At 51.9% G+C, this 17,385-nt stretch overlaps 1 protein-coding gene across 1 annotated transcript; it reads left to right on the top strand.

Annotated features, from left to right (window-relative positions):
• The first annotated feature begins 4,983 nt into the window (after nucleotides 1–4,983).
• Stc2 (stanniocalcin 2) lies at nucleotides 4,984–14,820 on the top strand. The gene is made up of 4 exons (XM_005349023.2): nucleotides 4,984–5,162; nucleotides 7,035–7,177; nucleotides 9,333–9,544; nucleotides 14,156–14,820. Exons 1-4 carry the CDS (start codon nucleotides 5,012–5,014, stop codon nucleotides 14,541–14,543), a joined length of 894 nt encoding a protein of 297 aa, XP_005349080.1. The 5' UTR covers nucleotides 4,984–5,011; the 3' UTR covers nucleotides 14,544–14,820.
• The last annotated feature ends 2,565 nt before the right edge of the window (nucleotides 14,821–17,385 follow it).

Below are 17,385 nucleotides of genomic sequence, written 5' to 3'. Positions count from 1 at the left end.
AAAGAGAGAGAGAGAGAGAGAGAGAGAGAGAGAGAGAGAGAGAGAGAGAAACCCTCAAAGACTCCTGGGGTACAGTGAGGGTTAAAGTGCATTAACAAAATTCAGCATTTACTGAAGACTACCAAAGTCAGGTTCATGTGGAAAACAAGCCCACAAAAAAAAGACTTTTCTAAATTTCAGCATTTCTCAGTCAGAGTTCCAAACCCAGTCAGAAGGAGTGCCACCTCACCCCAGTATCACAGTGTCCCTACTGGCCTCAGCTGCGAAAGCCAGGCAGCCCCTTGCTTGGGATATTTTTTCCCTGAGTTTGTCTCAGCACACAGAAGGAAGAAAAAGTTATGTCCCAAAGAAAACAGTGCAGGCTTCTGGGTACTGCTCAGGCGTTGGGATGAAGCCCTAACACAGCTCAGCCCACAGGCAGACACTTGATGTTCGCTGTTTTCTCGTGTTATTCCAGTAAATGGATCTACAGAGGGATACAGTGTCCTTATTCTCAGAGACTTTAAAAAATTCCTTTGTAACATTTGTATTTCTGGCCAATCCATGAACTGCTTGACTACTGATTGATGAGAAGTGCCGAGTTCACAAGTGTGCTGTGTTCCAGCACTCTGAAAGCTGGTTAAGGAACTCAGCATCATTTTCCCCACGGTACCGCCCAAACTAGCCATGAACTCTTGGGCTCAAGCCATCCTCCTGTCTCCGTCACCCAAGGAGTTGAGAATAAAGGCTTGAAGCACCGTGCCCAGCTAAAACAATATTGTAAGTGGTTGGTTTCCAGGCCAGACCCAAAGTCTTCTTCACTCAGATGTTGAAGACCTGAGCTTTTACAGGAAAAAAAGGAGCAGAAAACATTCCTAAGATTTATTCATGAACTAACCCAAACGTGAAAGGTTTAGTCTCCTTTCATTACGAAGCCTGCTCGACAAAGCGACCAATGAGAAAGGTCGAAGGGGAGGATCAAGGCTTTTTAGGGGAGACTTCTGCTTATGAGAATCTGGGGAGCCTGACACAGCAGTTTGTCACTTGGTCCAGTTTTACCTCTAGCCATTTTTGTCCCGATTTCCTTCCTACAAGCAAGTAGGGTGCACAGAAGGCACCTGTGAACGATAGGCGTAAGATGGGAAATCAAGACGTTTGGAAGAGATGTCCTTCTTCAGGTATGGAGTTAAATCATATCCCTGTGGGAGCTGGCTGAGCCAGGGTGAGCTAGTGAGGAACCTGTGACGGGAAGGGACAGTGGGACACCCAGTGTTACAGGCCCTTGACCAGGTGAAAGAATAATAGAGTCCACTATTTGGTCAGACAGTACTCCTTCTGGCCATAAGGTGGTGCCATAAGCCCAGCCAGTCTGCCCCAATAGGCTAGGGCATGCAGGGGGCGGAGCTCCCAGGAAAGCCATGATCCTCACTAGGCCTGTGGAACCTTCAGGAAGCCTGCACTAGAGACCTGCGTCAACTCGTAATCAGTGCCTCAGCGGGCTAGAAAGATCCCATCTGCTAGGGCCCCATATGCTCACACGGGAGCAAGGTGTCCTGCGGGACACCACACCCCACTTGGAGGGGTCAAGCCATTCCTTTGCACTCCCTTTGTCTTGTTCCAAAATGCCAGTACCCATCCCAGAGCTTTCTCTGAGTCCTAAAGAAAATCCAATCAAAGAGCACCTTGAATCACGTCTCTAAATACCTAGCAGGATGATAGGTCTTCCACCGTGAGCACGGATTTGGCAACATGGCCCGGCCTTATCAGGTGACTAGCCATCTAGCTAGCCTGGTCTCCCCCTTTAGCCCCAAACTGGGCAACTCATTCCTGACACAAAACTCAGTGCGTTTTGCCTGCACAGAAACATCCTTTCCCTTGCCTCCACTTGGCAATTCCCTTCCCAAGCTTTCAACCCAAACACTTCCCTCTCCAAAACCCTCACTCTTGGACACTATTGAGGGTGACAGTAAAGGGAAGGGGGGTGTCTCATCACACAAGTCTGGGTGTCACAGACAGACCAGATCTGTCTCTGCAGTTACATGTCTCAAACTGTCCACAGACACTAGAACCACGGTGCAGCACTGGCTGGCCCACCCTTGCTCCTCCAAGGCTTTGTTAAGGTGGACATTAGGTTTAGAGAGGCGCCAAAGTCTCAGTCTCGATGTGTGATGCAGTACCTGTGCTCGATTCATGCTGGCTTTATGTCATCTACTGTACCCAGCTCTTTCCACTCATCTGCCAAACCCAGCTTGAGGGACTGATGAGCTAAGGGAATCTGCAGGGGAAAGGGGACCACGACAAAGGCTCCAGTGTGTGCTCTGCCCTTCTCCAGCCTAGTTCTGCCCTGGGCCAAAGGCCCAGAGCATCGCCCAGCAAACCTCCCAGAGAGTCTGCAGGCCTGGTGAGATGGGCGAAAGAACACCCTTGTCTGTGCTTCTGCCTTGGCCAGCTGGTCCAGAAAGGAACCTTCAAGCGTGGGTGCTATGTGCGCTCCCAGCACCATACATCCTGCCACTGGGTTTTCTTCCTAAAGCAGCAATTGGCTCAGATGGGAACCATGAAATTCCCTTGAAAGTTGGAGTTGAAAACCTCAAGATGGTTTTTTAAAACCACGCAGGTTCTCTGAGGACAGGTGCGGTGCCTCACCGCAACAGGATGAGTTGGCTTTCCTGCTACCGCTGTGCATCTCCAGATTCTGTTTCTCTGGTGCCACTTCTGCTCGTGGAAGAGGCCGTAGGGGTCTGTCCAGCTCTAAAGTTAAGTAAGGCTGAGGTCTGCTTGACTCTCCCAGAAAATTTTCGGCCTTAAGGGGGGGGGGGGGACGCAGGCCAACATGTTTTTGTTTGTTTTGTTTTTAAGGAAGTACAGAAGGGTTTCTTTTCATAAACTAATAAAGCTAAATTAACTATTCAAACAAGCGAGGTGGTCAATGAGGATGACCCATCATTATACCCACTATCCACCACCTTCCTCAAAAAATGAGCGAGGAAGTTTCTGCTATTAAAATCATCGGTATGAGTGGCTAATTTCTTCCCACCATCGAAGAATAAGACACTCAAAGTGACCGTTTTCTGGGGCCCCGAGAGATGGAGAGGTACTATGAACAAAAGCTCCAAGAGGTTCTGCCCCTGGAAAGTCCATTCCCACCTCCTCCCTTCCTTTATCCAGTGTGAAGCGGCGGTCACCCTGAGCCCCAGCCTCCGCCATCTCCTCGCTGGAAGGCAGCTGGCACCCAGGAAAACTGAGCGGGCAGCTGGCAGACAACCTGGGCGCCCATCTCTGCAACCCCTCCCTCAGGCGTGTCACACGTAGGCGCAGAAGAGTCAGAGAGTGCGCCTCGGTGCGGAGGCCCAGGGTAGCAGTCGCCGCAGGCGGTGGGTGATGAAACCTCCTAGGCGCATTACTGCAGAGTGCGCGGGCGAGCGGGGAGTACGGCGAGGACGTGGATTGAGAGCTGGTACCCTGGCTCACCTGTTCTCCAAGACTAGGGTGAGAATGAGGGGGAGGGGCAAGTAGCGCCAATACCGGATGAGGGCCAGGTGGCACTAGGTGGCAGCGCTCGCCTCTCCACCCTCCCCCCACCAAGCTAGCCCCCCGAACTAAGCCGTCGGGTTAACGAGGCCAAGAGCAGCAGTTCCTGTCCCGGGCTGGAGCGAGGGAGACGTGAGCGTGCACACGTACACACACAGCAGGGGGGGAGAGGCGCTCCCAGCAGCGCCCAACTTTCTCCCTGCTTCCTCCAGCAGGGGAGATAGCAGCTGAAGGCGATCTGATTCCCAGGGTGCTTAAGGAGGGGGATCCAAAAGAGAGAGAAGGTATAGAGGAATGTCCCGGAATCTGGGACCTTTTGCTTTTATTTTTGCATCAGAGAGCTGAGGAATAAAGGGAACCTTCCAACTGGGCCGAGAGGTGCTTAGGAAAAAAATGGAAGCGTGTGTTTGGAGATGCCTAAAGTTGCCTGTTAAGCTCTGGCTTCTGGAGCACGCGATGCTCCGCGGCCGCCTGACCCAAGGCTGCCTGGGCCTCCTAGCGACCCGCCAGGAAATGATGCAAGTCTGGATTGTCACCTGGATCCCTGAAGCCCAGACAGGAATCCGTCTGGATTGGGGGAGGGGCGAGACAAGACGCCCCAGGTGTTGCAGGACCCACCAAATCCCGGCAGAAATAAGTGGGAGGTGGACTGTCTCTAGGGCCATGTCTTCAGGGTTTTGCAGCCTGTCTTTAAGCGCCTGTTTGGTAAACGCCAAGCCTCACGACACTTAGGAATTCCCATCGGAGCTCAATTTGCTCGCACCATCTCTGTGCCCAGGTATCTGTTCCAATCTATCCAGGTTTCGGGGCTGACAATGTCACTGAGTTCCAAAGAGAAAACTTTCTCAGCCGGAAGCGAGCCCCTGCGGACGTGGTCCCAGTAAAGACCGACCCTCCCCGCCCTCTCTCCCACCCCACCCCTCCCCCCCTTTTTTTTTTTAGTTTTCGCGTTGCAACTAGAACTGGCATCCGCTTTGGATTTTTTTCCTCAGTCCGTTCGGCCATTGCCCCGGAGCACCCGCACACGCGCACGCATCTTGGGCCGCGCTAACACACACGCACGCAAAAGCGTGGCCGGCGCCAGGTCGGCAACTTTGTGGGGTGCTCGCCGCGGCGCTCCGCTTCCTCCCGTAGTAGTTGGCGCAGGCCCCGCCTCCCGGCTGTGTTGTCAAACGGGCCGGGGTCTCGGATTGGTCCAGCCTCCGGGACAACACCTGCTCGACTCCTTCATTCAAGTGACACCAGAGCTTCCAGGGATATTTGAGGCACCATCCCTGCCATCGCCGGGCACTCGCGGCTCTGCTAACGGCCTGGTCACATGCTCTCCGGAGAGCTACGGGAGGGCGCTGGGTAACCTCTATCCGAGCTGCGGCGAGGAGGAGGAAAGGGGCGAGCCGGGGAGGAAGAGTGGGAGGAGGGGGGAAGCAGCAGAGGAGGAAGAGGAGGAGGAGGGGCGCACAAAGAATCCAGGTCTCCCGGCGGGAGGGTGATACCCAGAACCATGTGTGCCGAGCGGCTGAGCCAGTTTGTGACCCTGGCTTTGGTGTTTGCCACCTTGGACCCGGCGCGGGGGACCGACGCCACGAACCCTCCGGAAGGTCCGCAAGACAGGAGCTCCCAGCAGAAAGGCCGTCTGTCTCTGCAGAACACAGGTAAACGCGTGCGCCCTGCAGCGGGGAGCTGCGGGGAGGAAACACGGTGCACGCCCGCAGCGCTCCTAGTGCGTTTAGCCCCAACCCAGCGACCCGAGCTCACCCCGAGCAGCGCAAACTCTTGGTGGCTCGGGACTTGCAGAGGGAAGAACGAGAGAAGCGAGGGCTGGGCTGGGCTCCGAGCGCCCGGAATCCGCACGTGCTAGCAGGGTGATGAAATGGCTGAGGCAGGACTTGTTGCTACTCTCCCCCAGGGCTGAGGGGAAACGAGGCAGCGCTTGGCGCTGCCAGCTCCAGCAAGAGTGCCAGGCCCGGAGCAAGACGCACTTTGTCCAGGTTAGCCTGTGCAGGGCCCCGAGGGTCCCCAGAACTAGGCTCGCCCTGCGCCCAGAAAACTTCTCTTCCAAGCCGGCCAGTCTGGCATGGACTGACTCTCCTTCCTTTAAAGATTGCCGGACATCCCAGAACTTTGCTGGCCAGTTAAATGGCATCAAGAAGTTTTCCTTGGGAGGAGGGAGTTCGCAAAGCGTACCTGTGTGACGCTCCATGGTCCCTTGCTCCTAGCCAGGTCAGCAAGGGAAGAAATGTTGACACGACCCAAATCATGCGCCGGCCCTGCTCACCGGCAAGCAGCAGCGCCGAGCCTGGCGTGCGGCACACGGGGCTGGCCTTCTTCCCAGCTCCCGGGAGAAAAAGAAACGTGTCTGCCGCTCGGCTCCTTGCTTATGCCCCCACTCCCGCTATTCCTCTGGGGCCGTGTGAACGCGGCGGCCGTGGCGTGCGTGCGCTCCTTGCCTGAGTCGAAATACACAAATGAGGGTCAGGGGCGCCCAAGTGAGCAATCGCTGTCCTGTCCGTGGCCACGAGTGGAGTTAGTCCAGCCTCTCTCTGCCACCCCCCCCCCCGGCCCCGTTGCCCAGGCGCGCAGTCGAGGGTCCCTCGCCTGCCCTGCCTCCCCTCGGGTTTAGGTGCCTCTCCACAAATACACGCCCCTCACTCTCTCTCTAGATTTCATCTGATACAGATTTTTCGACTCCAGCCCCGCCCTTCTTCCAAAATACACTTTCCTAGTTGTAATTTTGCGGTTGGTTTAAATCGTGGAAACTGAGTGAGCCCAAGAGGGCATGAGACTGCACTCCCGCAGCCTGACAGCTCCTCTGTCCTTTCAGGCTGACGAATTAGGACATCTTGGAAGAGGTAGCACGCTCCTGGGCCTCAGGGATTCTAGGGGATTAAGTGATAGCTCACACCAGATCCCTAATTAAAAGGAACTTCCAAAGTGAATGATGGCGGGTGGAAGGCCAGCCCCCACCTGCCTCCATGCTGAGACTGTTGCCAGCCGCAGCCTCCCTGGCCTGGCATTTTTTAATGCGGGTGGTTTGGAGACACGGCTTTAATAGGAATCTTGTTTTGATTTTTAGGTGTTGAATCATAAAGCTGAATTCAAGTTGCTTTTTGGAAGCTTTCGTCTGGGGTCAGGAAGGAAATAGCTGGATCTTAAAGGCAGTGGCTTCTGCGGCCGTATAATTCATGAAATTCGGTCTTTTGGAAATCTTACTTTTCCCTGTGGGTTTCAAAAGCTGAAATATTTTCTGCTCTTAAACTGAGTATTCTCACATATACCTTCATAAAGTGGGAAAGAAAGAGGGAGGGGAAAATGCTTGTCCTAACTTCTGACTGTGATATTTGTTATTTTTTGGCTAATTTTACAAAAAAAAATACCAATTCTTTTCAGTAAGTAGTAGTAAATAATGACATTCTACTTTTTCACCTCCTTCGATTCTGAAATTGGCACACCCTTTTCCCCTTTAGTTTTCCTCTAGCTCTTACTGTTAGCATGGCAGAAAACTTGTAATTTTTTTTTCATTTTAGCGGAAATCCAGCACTGTTTGGTCAACGCCGGAGACGTGGGGTGTGGCGTGTTTGAATGTTTCGAGAACAACTCTTGTGAAATTCGGGGCTTACATGGGATTTGCATGACTTTTCTGCATAATGCTGGAAAATTCGATGCCCAGGTAAAGCATTTAGCATGAAGAATACTCCGGGTTGGTGTGGCATGGCTGAAATACTGGCTGGACAGATTGCTAACCCATTTCCCGTACTGTTATTTGAGGCAGTTTGACGCTTGCAGTTGTAGAGAAGGGCACCAGTGTGTTTGCTTCCTGGAGTTGCCATTGGGCCAAATCCTTTCAAATCCTTACACTGTATCTGCATAGGCAAAGCAGGCTAGACATCGAAGTCATAGCCAGTGATAAACACAGTGTCTGCACAACCAGAACCCCATCCCCAAAAGTGCATGAGGAAGAGAAGGCTGGAGAGGCAGGGACCCTCGCTGTAGGTAGCAAAGGCTCTTCTAGTGTATATGTGGGCCGGCCGCATAGATAATTCACGGCCTCCAAACAGCAAGGAGCAGAGAGAGTCTCCCCTCCCAACCCAAAAAGTCAAACCCTGACTGAATCTCGCTTGCCTTATAGCCAGAGCTGAATCCGCCTCAGATTGCCAAGGTAAAGTTGAGTTGCTACTCAGGGCAAACCACCTATAAGCCAGCTGGTGGTTCCGGCACAGAATATGTGTTTCAGTGGCATGTAGCATTGGGCTCATCGCCGCTTTCTGTCCCGGTTCTCGGCCCTGTCCAAACACACTGCTGGTATAGCTCATAAATTTCCTCTCCCATTTCAATGGAGCCTGATGACTAAGTCTGGAGGAGGCCAACAGCTGAGGTGTGATTTAGACACGTCACCCATCACCATCCACTGACATCCTGTGGACAACCTCACAAAGCAAGGCCTGGGAACCAGAGAGGGACGTGACGGGGCGCCAGCCTCGACAGTGGAGGATGTGAGGTAGCAGAGGGGAAGCCGAAACGGAGGGAAGAGGGAGAACTTTGAACTCCTTGCCGTCCTTAGAAAAACGTGCCATCCCCCTGTCCCCCAAATTGGAGCTAGGCCACGCAATAGGAAATCCGGAAGAGAGGAGCGTATCAAGGGCCTTCCCACAGGATGTCAGAGAAGAATACTAAAAAAAAACAGATTGCCACAGCCCTCACATAAATCCATCTTGTTTTCTCAGCCAATAGGAGAATGTTCTCAAGTTAGAGACATCCCTTTCAAGTGTGTAACTACTTAATAAAGTGCCAAGCCCCGCCCTAGCCCATCTGGCTCCCAGCTAGAAAGTCAAAGAAAAGGGGGCGCCACAGGGTGGACATGGGTGCCACATGGGTCTTCAACCATCAGACACTATCTGTAGACATTTCTAAAGAGAAAACCAAAATAAACAAATATACTGCCTGGCTTCCCACCTCCGACCTGAACTGGTTCACTTTCTCAACTCAGTGATTTCCAGACCTGCCTCAAAAAAGAAAAAAAGAAAGAAAAGAAAAAAGGTTAGCTCTTGAGACAGCCTGTTTCCATGGAAATTAAAGGGAGATTCCTGGGTAGATACCCAACAGTGCGTCCAGGCCAGGGAGGTTGATAAGAGTAAAATTGGGAGCTTGCCCCCACATCCCGACAACTGCCTCCTTCTGGCCTTGGCACAATCGGTTAAGGGTGCCAGGAAGGAGAACTGTGGGCCACATGTATGCCTGCCTGGCTGCCTCACCCCTCTGAGACAGTGGGGAGGATGCTACTTGATACTTCTGCCCCATTCACATGCTGCCAAGCAAGATGCCAGGGGGACCTCTTAGAGACCATAATCCTAACAGTTTAAAAGCAAAGAATGTTCCTCCCGGAAGCATGCAAAGAGGTGACAGACCATGAGCTGGAGCACCGGCACTAACTGGGAGGCTCCAAGAGCACTGCTTCCCAGGATGGAGCGTGAGCAAGAAGTGTACTCTTGCTGACACTGGCAAAGGAGCTAGGGCCAATCTCAGGGAATTTTCTACCAGGCAGTCACCTCCCAGCTGCCCGGAGGACACCCCAATTCCAGGGAAACTAGAAGAGCAACTGGGGAAGAGAGGGGCAGATCTGTCCGTGTACAGAGCTCACAACCACTCTGGCCTGATGCCAGCGATGTCACGTCGCCTCCCACCTGGAACCACATCAATCCAAGCACAGCCTCACTACGCCGAGATCAAAAACCCCTGTGCTAGCCTGAGACTGGCACATGTCATCCTGGGTAGTGACAAAACCTTGTCTCCTCTGCCTCCCTCCCTTTTGTGTCCTCCATCCTCAGGGCAAGTCATTCATCAAGGATGCCCTGAAGTGCAAGGCCCATGCCCTGCGGCACAGATTTGGCTGCATCAGCAGGAAGTGTCCTGCAATCAAGGAGATGGTTTTCCAGTTGCAGAGGGAATGCTACCTCAAGCACAACCTGTGCTCAGCGGCGCAGGAGAACATTGGCGTGATGGTGGAGATGATAAACTTCAAGGACCTCCTGCTGCACGAGTGAGTAGCACCCCCATCCCCAGGAGAACGGGAGGAAGGGTCACCTGGCAAGGGTGGTGTTTGAGGATGCTACTTTTGGAGGTGAACTCCCTTCAAGTGGATACAGTTGTGGTGTGCCCCATAGAGCTAGAAAACCCCCCAGAAATTCATCAAATTTGAAATCCCCGCAAACAGAAACATTATTTTTACTAAGTACAAAATATCTACTATCAGAAGCATTCTCCATCCTCCCCACAGCCAAGTCCTGGTTGCTGTGTGATCCAAGTAGCTCACAGGCGTCAGTACAACAGCCGGTACACACTAACATTTACCTGCGTGTAGGTGCTCGGCACTAGGCCAGGTGTGTTACATGAAATGTCTGCCCGTTCCTTACATCAACCCTCATGCCTCCAAATTCTCACCACAGAAAACTGATCTCTGCTGTGGTGAAGCACGAAGCACTCACAGTTAGGGAGAAGCAAAGCTAGGTGCTGGGGTTCTCACAGTGTGGCTACAGCACCTTCGCTCTCAAAGGTGCCAATCTAAGCAGCATTTTCTGCTTCCAGAGCTCCCCAGGTCCCTTCTCTAACTCTGCAGAATACATAAAACAAACAGCGGAAACTTTAGTCTGCTAAACAGGCATGGTAAAATGGACTTGAAGATGATAGAGCCAAATCATCTCATTCCTTGGCTCTTACCCCAGCTGTAGGATCCCAGATTTTGCAGAGCGTTAAAAGACATTGATCCACCATTGTTTCTAACATGGCAGTGTGGTCCACAGGCCCCAAAGACAGAGATGTAGAACAAAAAGGGAAGCCACCAGTATAGTAGACAGTGCCAACCACTGCCACCTTTATAGCCACCTCCATCTTTCCATGGTGACTCATTGGGCCAAATCAGCACAATTTTAGGGACTTTCACCCATCAGTTCATTGCATGACCTTCTCCCAGTTATGTTACCAAACATACCCCCTTCACGGCACTAATGCCTAGATTCTGAGACAGCCATCTCGTCTCTCAGTTATGAGGCCTTTAGTAGCTTGTGGCACTTTGGTACAATATAAAATTATTCATGGTAAAATTCTGCAACCAGACCTTTCCAAAAGAAAGACTGTATTGCTTGGTTTTTTGGACCATACTAATACTTCACAACAGATTTTCATTCTTCCAAATATTTACAAAGGAACAATGGCATGGACAATAGTAATTGCCTTTTATTTCTCTTTGGGTGTGCAAAGACCTTGGTCATGGGCATGGATTACCCTGTTTATCTTCTGACCAGCCACAAGATTGAAATTCGCATCTCCACTTCATAGGGAAGGCTAGTGAAGCTAAGAACTTCCCTTGTGAGGTTTGATTCCCACTTTGCGGCCTGGGGATTGGTAGTGTACGCTAGTCTCTTACTAGCCACAGGGGATGGTTCAAGGGCTTCCCCTACACATCCACATCCATGAATGAGGAAGGCTCAGATAAATCGATGGCTGGTTTATGATACCTACAGACAGAGCAGCTGCTGTGTAAGTAGTTGTTAGTCTACAGTGCTTAGGAAATAACGGCAGGAAGGGTCTGCTACAGTACAGAGGCAGGTTGCTTCCGAAACGTCCATCTGTGCTCGGCTAGTTGAATCTGCAGGCGCGGAGCTGTGTATGACTGAAACTTGGTGTGAGGAACAGGCCGGCGATCAGAATGCCAACTGCCCTGCTCCTCCTGTTCTTGCTAGACCTGCTAAGACAAGGTCTTCTTCCTTTCCCTAATCACTCCCTCATTGTCACCAGAGAGTTCTATGAGAGTCTCTTCCTTCGAGGTGCTCTTGAAAGAGGCACGTGTCCACAGCCAAGGAACCTCTATCTCAGTGGCATATTTAAGAGGACTTTTTAGTCTTCAAGGTGGGAGGTTGGGGGCCTGCTATACGCCTGTGATACATTCCTGGAGTGTGTGGAGTATGCGTATCTTCTGAAGAAAGGTCTTTGGGAAAACTGAAGCTTTTCAGGTTTGGGGAACACACGCCCCATCCTAGAATTTAGGGAGGGTTAGCGCACTGTGATGCCTAGTGCCTCTTCCACAGGAACATGGCCTCCAGGCCAGGGACTCTTGTTTCACAGGTCTCCCACAGCATTTAGAATCAGCAATAGCAGCCAACACTGGCCTGCTTTGCCGAAGCAGGTGGTCCACCCTGTGCAGAGGTGTGGGTGTCTTAAGAACACTGCCAGGACGCCTCATGCGGGACCTCCTCCTGCTGCTAAGCCAGGACTTCTGGGTATTGAGTTTGTGCCAAGCTCTGGCTCCTTGAAAACCTCCATCCCCTAGCACCACGCAGCAATGCAATGCCCAGCCTCGACTTCAAGCTGAACTTTCCCAATTTTTCAACCAGCTTAACTGATTAAAGGATCCGTTCAGCCCCCACATACCGAGAAAGCCATCTCAGAGTGTGTGGCAACAGTCACAAACAAGAGAATGCGAGCCAAGTTTGCCTTTCCCTTTAAGGAGGAGGAAGTCAGCCGTGCAGAATCCAAACCACCCCATTCCTCTACAGTGCTTCTGCCAGGAGCAGGGGTGGCAGCAATGTCCAGTCTGCCGCGAGCTGCCCCTCTCACCGCTGCCTGCCCACCCCACTCTCTCCTTATCATCTGCCTCCCCCTAGTTGTGGCCAGTCTCCCTTGGCCTCTGCACACCCTGTCACCGGGTGCTGGCAGCCGTCAGGAGTTTGGAGCCTCAAACACATTCCCCTCCTTCGGCCTTGCTGACACTCAGTTGAGTGCTGGGTTTTGTCATCGGACAGGCTCAGCCTGCAGCCTAAGAAGGCACCGTGCCAACCCAAAGCACGGCTTAGATTAATTTACTTGGCCACACACGCCCTCCCCACGGGGCTTGGCTTCATCCCTGAGAGAGAAGACAGAACAAGCTGAGGAGAGGGGACTAGTCCTACCTCAGGAGGCCGGTGTCCATCTTACAGGTCCAGGGTTCAAAGGCAGACACACACCATGATGGAGAAGACCCCAGAGAGATCTGTGTGTTCCTGGGAGGATCTTTTAAGCTAGACGCTTAAAGGAATAAAGAAAACTCAGTTCGAAATCCCAGATAGAGCCAGCAAATGACCAAACATTTTGCTCCCATTTTGCAGATGGCCTCAGTGGATTTGAGCTTCCTAAGGCAGCATTTGTTTTCAAAATATGGAGGGGGCATGAACGGCTTACAGCATCCCTTTCTCTATAACTTCCTCCTCCGAGTGCTCAAGAGACACTGTCCTTAGCAGCAGCCTAGGCCTGCTTGAAAGAGGCTGAGCACCTTGCCCACCAGCCATGCACAAACCGTGATGCCAAAGGAATCAAGTAGGCTTCAAAACGCAGCTCCAGAACATCCCTTCTGCCTGTCCTCAGCCCAGGCCAGGCCTCCCTTGCCTAGGATTTCCCAAAGGGGACTTTGCTTTTCCCTATTCCTCATTCTTATGTCCTCAAAGTAAGGACAGTTCCAACCTGGGGAGTGAATGGCCACAACAGCATTGATTATGCCGCACATCTTAGAACATAAGCTGCTTCTTCTGCATAGCCAAGGTTGCCAGCCTGCAGAAAAAGATTACACAGACCCCTAGGATGGTCATCCAAGTCTCAAGTCACATCTCAGGGAGGAGAGAACCTTTGCTCCTTATAAATGGCTGCACATCCCACAGCGATTTCCCTGTGGAAGCAGGCGCTGTCTGTCATGGGCACATTTGTCCAGGACTTAATTCTAGTTAGCCACACAAAGTCACATAAAGCATCCCACATCCTCTTGGATCTTAAAGGCCAGTGAGAGTTAAGGGGGGCTCCGTAGGTAGGCCCATCAATTTAAAGAGGGGGCACGCTTCTCTGTCCCCTGGAGTGAGTCCTCCAGCAATTTGGCTAAGAAGCAACTCGAGGTCGTTGGGCAGGTGGAGATGCAGTTCTGAGACCAGAATGGGCTGGGTTGCTTTCAGAGAGAGCTGCTCTCGTTGTGGACATGGGGATCCTGACTGACTGAAAAGGGAAAGCCACAGGGAGATGACACTATAGGGCAATGGCCCTTCCCAGCGCACGCATCTCATTTCAGATTCCCCCAGACCGTGGCATACATACCCACCAACTTTCATAAAGGCCCTTTGTTGTAAGCCTAAGTCAGGGCACACAGGTAGGGAACGTGACCTCAGGAGACCCTCACTGATGCCACCTGTGGTGGGCAAGCATGGGGACTCCAACAGCTGCTCAGGAACTCCTTAGTCCGACACTTCCTGGGTTCTTCACTGGAAGCGCATACACATACCAATTTACTACTGAAGACCCTTCACCATTGGCCAAGATCGTCTCCACTCCAGCCAAGCTCACCAGCTCCTGTAGCCTGGGTGTGCCCAGGACACCCTTGCTTTCCTCTTCACTCACACAGCTGCTCTGCCTGAAATGCCTACCTTAATGCCCTGGCCTTCAGCTTTCCTCCCATGTATCTACACTGTCAGTAGCGCTACACCTATTTGAGAAGCAGGAACCTGCCTTAATGCCATTCCCTACCATGGAACCTAGTCCGCAAAGATCACTCGCCGAACCCAAGTTAAGCATTGTCCCTTGTCACAGGGCCCCTTAGAACATGCTCCAGTCTCAGTTCTCTCTCTGCTCGAATCTCTAGGCCCTATGTGGACCTCGTGAATCTGCTGCTGACCTGCGGGGAAGATGTGAGGGAGGCCATCACTCACAGCGTCCAGGCTCAGTGTGAGCAGAACTGGGGAGGCCTGTGCTCCATTCTGAGCTTCTGCACCTCCAACATACAGAGACCTCCCACTGCGGTCCCTGAGCATCAGCCCCCGGCAGATAGGGCCCAACTACCCAGGCCTCACCACCGGGATACAGGCCACCACCTATCAGAAGCCAGCAGAGGCGCCAAGGGTGAGCGAGGAAGCAAAAGCCACCCACATGCCCACGCCCGAAGCGGAGCAGGTGGCCAGAGCGCCCAGGGACCTTCTGGGAGCAGCGAGTGGGAAGATGAACAGGCTGAGTATTCCGACATCCGGAGGTGAAACGAAAACCTGGCCAAGAAAGTTTCCTCCAGGCCGTCCATTTCCTTATCTATGGACATTCCAAAACATTTTACATTAAAGAGGGGATGTCACACGCAGGATGTGTGCGAATTGTGGACTTCATGCAGGTGTCTGAACAGGTGAGATGAGGTCTCAGGTGCCTGCCCTGTGGGTCGGCACCTACGTAAGCTTATTCACGGGAGTGTTGCCTTGAGTCTGCCTGTGGCTTTGTCCCTTTCGGTCTGTGGGAGCTAGTGGGTGGCTAAGGTGTGCTCTGTTGGGGGGAGGTCAGATGGGGAGGGAAGGGGCCACACGTGGGTGCTAGGCAGGCCCTCCCTACAGTTTCCAGTGCTGTCTGCAGGGAACAGGGCAGCTGGGTTCTGGGGCAGGAGTGAGTGGGAAGTGTGGCTGTTAGGGCAAAGGAGGAGCAGAGAGGATGCAGGACTCAGCCATGCTCGATGCCAAACCAAAGCTTAGTGTCGTGCCTGGGACCTTGTGTTTCATAGCTGCTGGAAGGGACATGGGGTGCTGCATTATCTGTGTGTCATTTCTGAGCCATTGCTCTGTCTGGGGGACACCGAAGGAGTGGCCATCTGTTTTGACCACTGCTTCAGAGCTCAATTTTACTTTTGTTTTAAATCCATTGACGATTTGTCTGTCATCTAAATAAATGACTTTCAAATCGAACAACTGGGTCACCAGAACCAGCTCAAAGCAGGAAGAAAATCAACCCCAGCCCACCTCTGGAGGGTAAATTTTTGTAAGTTCTCTTACACAAACAGAATATTGTATACATAATAAATAAATATTTAAAAAAAAAAGAAGAAGAGCTCAAACAGCAGTATCCCCACATGGGCTTCTCCTTCCGAAACAGACAGATCCCCAGAGGGAGAAGCACATCCCAGGGGTCCCTTCCTTGACAGCCTTTTTCTAGACTTTCTCTATCTCAACTTGACCTCAACCAAGTCCTATGAGCCTGTACATTGAATCCATGTGGCCAAGTTGGAAACCAGTCTCTGCATGCCAGAAAGAGGGAGAAGAGAAACTGGCATCGAGACCACTAAGGAAATTGCTTTTGGGGAATGCCACCCTCTGCATACTTGGGCAAACAGCTTCATCTCCAAGAGACAGGGCTTTCCACAGCCCACGTGGAAATTTAGTAAGAAGGAGGTGGGTGGACAAAAGGAAGGCCAAAGAGGAGAGAAGGGACTCGTGTCAGTGCAGCGCTAAGATCTTCTTCCTCTGGGGCTGTCACAGCTACTGCTTTTGCAGCCAGTGCTGTAGGCGTAGGGGGTAACCTGGACCAGGTCTTGAGAGCAAGGCTCTGCCAACTTTTTCTATGAAAGGCCAAATAGTGATTAGTGAGTTTCTGTTTGGCAAGTCACACGGTTTTTGTTGCCACCAGCCAACTCTGGCGTGACAGCACAAAAGCGCCCTCCGCCACACAAATGTAAGGGCTTGGTTGGCTCTGTTCCACTAAGATTTTCTTCCCCAGGCTCACAGACCGTACATTGCATGTTCCCTGTTCTAGGGAGCAGGATGAGAAACATGTATCCTACCCTCTATCTCTCTGGAAGGCCCCTAAGGCCAGGGACAGCCACCGTTCTCAGAGCACATCCACAAACTCGGCTGGTGTCTCAATGCGCAGGACCCAGTCTCAATCTCTCATATAGGCTATGCTTTAAAAAAAAAATTATTTGGGAAGGGGTGGGTTGGTGACACGCTGGGAATCCCCCAGGAAGATGTGGGGCTGCAGAGCATAGAGGAGCATATGCCTTTAATCCGGTCCTGCCTGCAAGGAAGGAGGCCCAGCATGCCAGACTCTGCCGCGGAAAATGCATGGGGATGGTGGCACTCTGGTGCTGGGTGTGCCTGTATGGCACCTTGACTGTTTTCTGCTTACATCACTCACACCGTCCTTCGTCCCTGGCTCGGCCGCTCCTTTGTCACCAGTGTCTGGACTGAGTTCATCAGTGTCTCGCAGTCACCTACTGATGTTCCCTTTGTTTCTGCTGTAAATATTTGTCGTTTGTATTTATTGTCTCGGTGTCTTACCCCCCAAAGGCATAAACTCGCTTCCTTCAAACACACCAACTGATCTCTGTTGTGTATGTCCATGCCTTTGTCGTCCCTTCCCCCTCCAAAAGTTAAAAAAAAAAAGATGTCATTTCATGGTCCCTCATGTGATTAGAAACACGGACTACATTTATCTCTCGAGTCCTTTTGCTCAAAATTGTCCAGGTTCTTGTGTACCTCCTGAAGGCATTCGCACAGTCTAAATGTAAGCGAGGCAGCTGTTGAGAACAGTCCTCCCTAGGCTTCATGCTTCGTACGCATTTGCTTGGGAGCCTTCCTGTTTGGAAGGATGTGGGTCTCCAAATAACGTCGCAGTGTTTATTTTGAGCTTCGAATCTTAACGAGATGATCCGCACACCTCTCCTTTGTATCAATAAATAGCCCTGTTATTCTAAAACGAGAGGGCCAAAGACAGCAGAACGCCGACAACCCAGAACCGAATAAAAAGGAGACACTGGCCCAGGGCTGCAGTCCGTCCTTAGGCGTGAGCTCTGAACCTGGCTAATGGCATCTCGGCAACAACATGGAGACGGTGCTCCTGGCATCCACTTCCTAAGGAAGAATGGTACCACGTGGGCTTACTAAGTCAGCGTCTGCTTCTGTTACAAAGCTAGACAACAGGGCCTGGACACTGTCACCCTGTGTTCTTCTTCAAGCATTAATAAAGGTTTTAGATAAATGGCTTGCACTTGAGCAGTGTTATTTCTGGGGCACCTGGATGTGAGGCGTAAAGAGAGATAACTGAGTGGGAGAGCGGGGGTGCTGG

Source organism: Microtus ochrogaster, chromosome 7 (genome assembly GCF_000317375.1).
Source record: "Microtus ochrogaster isolate Prairie Vole_2 chromosome 7, MicOch1.0, whole genome shotgun sequence".
In the NCBI taxonomy this organism is placed as follows: Eukaryota; Metazoa; Chordata; class Mammalia; order Rodentia; family Cricetidae; genus Microtus; species Microtus ochrogaster.
This window is presented reverse-complemented; position numbering and strand designations above follow the sequence as displayed.

Bases quoted from the DNA above. Each gene is read 5' to 3' on its own strand.
- Stc2 (XM_005349023.2), top strand. From the start codon at position 5,012: ATGTGTGCCGAGCGGCTGAGCCAGTTTGTGACCCTGGCTTTGGTGTTT. The intron at 5,163-7,034 runs GTAAACGCGTGC...TTTTCATTTTAG, and splicing joins TCTGTCTCTGCAGAACACAG to CGGAAATCCAGCACTGTTTG. The intron at 9,545-14,155 runs GTGAGTAGCACC...TCGAATCTCTAG, and splicing joins AAGGACCTCCTGCTGCACGA to GCCCTATGTGGACCTCGTGA.